The sequence below is a fragment of the Nanorana parkeri genome, unplaced genomic scaffold (genome assembly GCF_000935625.1).
Source record: "Nanorana parkeri isolate BGI_ZX_2015 unplaced genomic scaffold, ASM93562v1 scaffold365, whole genome shotgun sequence".
NCBI lineage: Eukaryota > Metazoa > Chordata > Amphibia > Anura > Dicroglossidae > Nanorana > Nanorana parkeri.
In genome coordinates, this window is record NW_017306633.1 from 747,819 (window position 1) to 752,394 (window position 4,576).

Below are 4,576 nucleotides of genomic sequence, written 5' to 3' on the forward strand. Positions count from 1 at the left end.
TATAAGGTCCACCAACCATACCCTAGATATATATATATATATAAAGGTTGGAAAACTAACATGTTTTTTTCTTAACGCTGAATGTAATTTTATTACAGTGGAACATATTTTTCAAAATCGTAAGGAAAAGAAAAATATTAAATACATTTTATAAATTGATCAATACAAGAAAGTATTCAATATTGAAAAAGTCTGATGAAGTAGATGTTGTAGCGGAAGAGGCTTGAATTACAAGTGCTCATGTCCACCACTATCCCGAATTAATTTGGGATGGGGGGGGGGGGTAGAACTTCAAATTTACCACTTCAGAAGCAAAGTGACAAGGTTACAACTGTGGCACCACAGAATGTGAAAATCAAGAAGAAAAAAAACAGTAAATGACTTTCAAACAAACTTTTATTAATTAATCTCAAGTGAAAAATGGTTAAAACCCCAAAAAGTGGACCCCATAGATACTTTGCTAGAGAAAATACTCATACTAGAGTACATAGCACGTAAAGGATATCATTGTCCTTCCTGATAATGTCATCAATCATACAATTAAAGGCTTGGACAATTATGGACAATTATGGACAATAATGTCTATGCATTGAAAGGTTTAGTGCTCCATCTAATAGCATGGAATATAAGAAACCTCACAGGAACATGGTATAGAGATACTAATTTTCAGCTTAAAAGCAACAAGAACAACTTAATTTTAAAATTATACAATTGATATAGGCAGGCATACTTAGTTGATGAGTTGGTATCATTCAAAACAATACACATAGCAGCCTACAAAGCTACTACTATTTGTGGCCATTGACCCAGTGGACGGAGGTTGTTAACCTTCCTCTTGTGGCCCCTACTGCTCTGGAACGTGTGTGGCTGTGTAGTTGAAGGCTCTGAAGATAACAGACAATGTTGTAAGGTATCCCAGGATACAGGCAACTGCAATAGCATAGTTAGTTTCCACTTATGGTAATGATTATTGATCTCACTAAAAATAATGCATAACGTATGCTCATTATCTCCTGGTGTGTTTTGTATGATCAAACACCAAACGGTCGATAATGAAGAGGTTTACATAGATATTTCCAATAACTCGGTTACTATACAGAGAGCATAGGTGTTGCTGGGCACTTGATATATTCACAATGGTTTAAAATTAGTTAAGTTGTGTGCCAAGACAGGATGGATGTTTAGTCCCACTCCCACTTTACCCAAGCCCAGTGTTATCCAAGTTCTTTTTGATTTGAGCTTCATTTTACCCCATAATAAATTACATTAAAAGCACCTTCCTTCCTTAGCAATGCCATTATTATCTACAATTAATTTTTATTATTCTTTATAGCAGTGGTAATGTAGGCAACAGGGCGCATGTAAAAGTTAAAGGGAATAGCTAGTCTTTTTCAGTTTCTTTTTAGAAAATGTAAACCAAATCAGCTTGATGTAAATAATGTTATCAATATGTGTTCGTTTTAAAAAAAATGTATTTATGTGTATAAGTTGCAATTTGTACATGTACATGGGGCAGCCATGTTTGTTATATATGACGGCCCTGTTTGCTGCTTTGCAGGGTTACTCATTGGGAGTGCTTTACTGCTCCTTCTCACAATGCATGTCTAAAAATGACCATAATCTGCTCAAATTTCAGCCGATTCCTGCTCCATGGGTGGCCCTGCACAACCACACACTCCCAATCATCTTTTATCGAAGGAACCAGTCTAAAAACTTTCAGCCAAACAGTGCCCCCATTCAATCAGATGTATTCAGCAGCTGCTGGAAGGATTCCTCCATCCACTCTGTTTAGCCTGGATAGGGGAATTGATGGATTTCTCTCGTGTAGCCTGTCTTACTGGACAAGAGAAATTCTAAACACGTACAGTATGGCTAGCTTAAGTCTGCTGGCTCAGTGAAATCTACGTGGGTGGCTGATGTCTTATCTCAGCACTTGTTAAGCAAAAAACAATATTTACAGTGAGTCAGTGAAAACTCTCCCAGGTGGTTAATCTTTAAATCTGTATACTTAATATTAAAAACATATATGGAAGAGCAAGCTTGTAAAAACGTGAAATTGATATATACTGTTCATTACATTACGATTGACCCCGAAAAGATAACTCACAAATATGTACTTATATGCTTTATATTTGCTCCTCATGCACCTTATTTTTAAAAACACATTGCACTAAATCACATGGTACTTTCTTACCATATGTTTTCCAATTAACACGTATATAAATTGCCTAAAATTGTAATATATTGCAGCTTAACAGTCCTTAAATATAGCAATTGCAGTACTTTTTTTTTGGGGGGGGGAGGGGGGTTTATTGTCATCTGGTGATCCCAGGAATGACACTCTTCCTGTCCATGGGTGGTTCCAGTCCCTTTTGAACTGTATCTATTGAAGGAACCATGGTTGCCATCAAGGCTGGACTACAAACTGTCTTTGTTCATCTTCATTACATGGGAGGTGGAGGAATTAGTAATTCACAGAAGGAAGATAACATTGTTTGTGCTTTCAGTTCAGCACACAGGAAGTGACAAAGACATTTCATTTCTGGCAAGATGAGTAGATACTGTTTGTACTTGCTAAAAAAAAATAAAAAAATAAAAATGCAGCCATTCCAATTAAAGGGACGGATAAGCTGCAATAGATTTTCTTTTTGGGTTTACTTACCCTTTACCGAAATTGGATCATGGGGATTTCAGGCAGCCACCATGGCTTGTTTATATAACATGCTTTAGCCCCCTGGGTGGGTGCAACAGCTCATGCACGTATATATGGGTTTTTGTGTGTTGCATATAGGGCAGCCTATTCATTTCGATGGGCTTCCCTAAGCACGGCAATCGCACTAAAGTCACCATACCTTATTTTTCAAAATACATCACACAAATACTTAAACGCAGTACTTTCTTACCTTGAGTTCTGGTGAAGTTTCACGCACATGAAAGCGCATGGTTCAACAAAGTGCATTGGGGTGCAATTACCAAAGAATGGAACCTCAGCAAGTCTTACAAACTGACCCACATTTTGGCATTCATGTCAGGGGGCATTCATAGTTGCACCCTACATTGAGCTTTGCAAATTTTCCTGAAAAGCTATGTTATTTTATGTTAAATTATGTTAATTACAACTGTAAACTATTTGATGTCCTTTGACTGGGGATTTCTTCTTAGCAGATGAGCAGTAAAAGTCTTAGGTTACATATCCATGCAGAACCCCATCTCTTAATCAGGTCATGTGCCACCATATTAGCTGAAAACCTGTTCTTTTTCTACCCTAAGGTTCCGCATTGGCTTTAAGCATGTGTTTCGATGGTGCCCATTTATCCGTGCGGGTGAGTATGAAGGGCTGGAAATGAAATCCACACGCTACCTGCAAACCCAGAGCAGTATGTACAAAATCAGTCGTATTGAAACCACCGTCTCGTCTGTCCTAAACGCCACCGATGAAGAAGCGGAGGAGAACGGGAAGAGTAACAAGCGTCTCTCCTTGGACCTCACTTCCAACGGCTCCTCTCGCAGTGTCTGTAAGACCATGTCTGACTCATCCAGCTTCTACTCCAACAACCTTCCATAAAGTCATGCCCCCTTTGACATCAGGATTGTCCTAGTCCGTACCATGGTCAGAATTTCATTAGGCTGCTTGACCCCTTGTTTGGGGTGGAGGGGCTTTTTAAAAAACATTTTCCCAGGATACCAGAGAAAGAAATTTTGTTTACGATTTCAGGGTTCTTTGTTGTTTTGTTCATCCTGATAATCAGAGATGTTTACAACCTAAAAGTTTTAATCATTTTTAGATGTCTTTACAGTTTGCTCTTGGGTAAGAACTGTATATGACCCAGGAGACACTGCCCCTTTATTACATAATCTGCAGGATTGTGACATGTTTACACTGTTATTTCCAGTCTTTTCCTTTTTTACTTAAAGTGTACCTGTCATGATGGACAATGCAAGCAGCCATTTTATGGGCTGAACAAACAGATAACCTATAAGAACCCCTGACATAATGGCAGCATCGGGTGAAGCAATAGCCTTCATTAATGGAAATGATGGCCTAGTTCATGAAATGGCAGCCTTCATTGGGACAGCAGGTACACTTTAAAATGCCATTCCAAAAATAGACAGGTCTATTACGAATTCCTACAATATATAGAAACTGAAATATGTGCTGCTCAGGGAGTTGCCAGTGTTCATCGATCAGTATAAAAAGAATCCTTAAGTATTATAGCTCTGAAAGTTTTTATATATTTTAATTTAAATGTTTTTGAACCCAAATGAAAAAACAAATACCATGCTAATGACCAGGTTTCATCTATTCTCTATGTGCCTGGTGCTCTATTTATATTTAATTTTTTCAGTAGATGACATTTAGATGTGTCAAGCAGGAGTACAATGCCAAATAAAGTCATCAAAAATATTAAGATGTTAGATAGCCTTAAAATAAAGATATAAATTATTTAAAAATATAGATGATATTGCACAAATCTATTATAATATCAGTCACATGTACTTTAATTTAATTAGTTTATTGTAAAATATAGATATAGATGATATATGATTTTAGTAAGCCTATGACAAGGGTCATGTT

At 37.2% G+C, this 4,576-nt stretch overlaps 1 protein-coding gene across 2 annotated transcripts in view; it reads left to right on the top strand.

The window, feature by feature from the left end:
• LOC108788967 (substance-P receptor) overlaps positions 1–4,210 on the top strand; it is a 211,047-nt gene extending 206,837 nt beyond the window's left edge. For both annotated transcript variants that reach the window (XM_018558876.1, XM_018558877.1), the window contains one exon: positions 3,271–4,210. In XM_018558876.1, the coding sequence (XP_018414378.1) occupies positions 3,271–3,565 (295 nt within the window). In that variant the 3' untranslated portion in view covers positions 3,566–4,210. The remainder of the gene's footprint in view (positions 1–3,270) is intronic.
• The last annotated feature ends 366 nt before the right edge of the window (positions 4,211–4,576 follow it).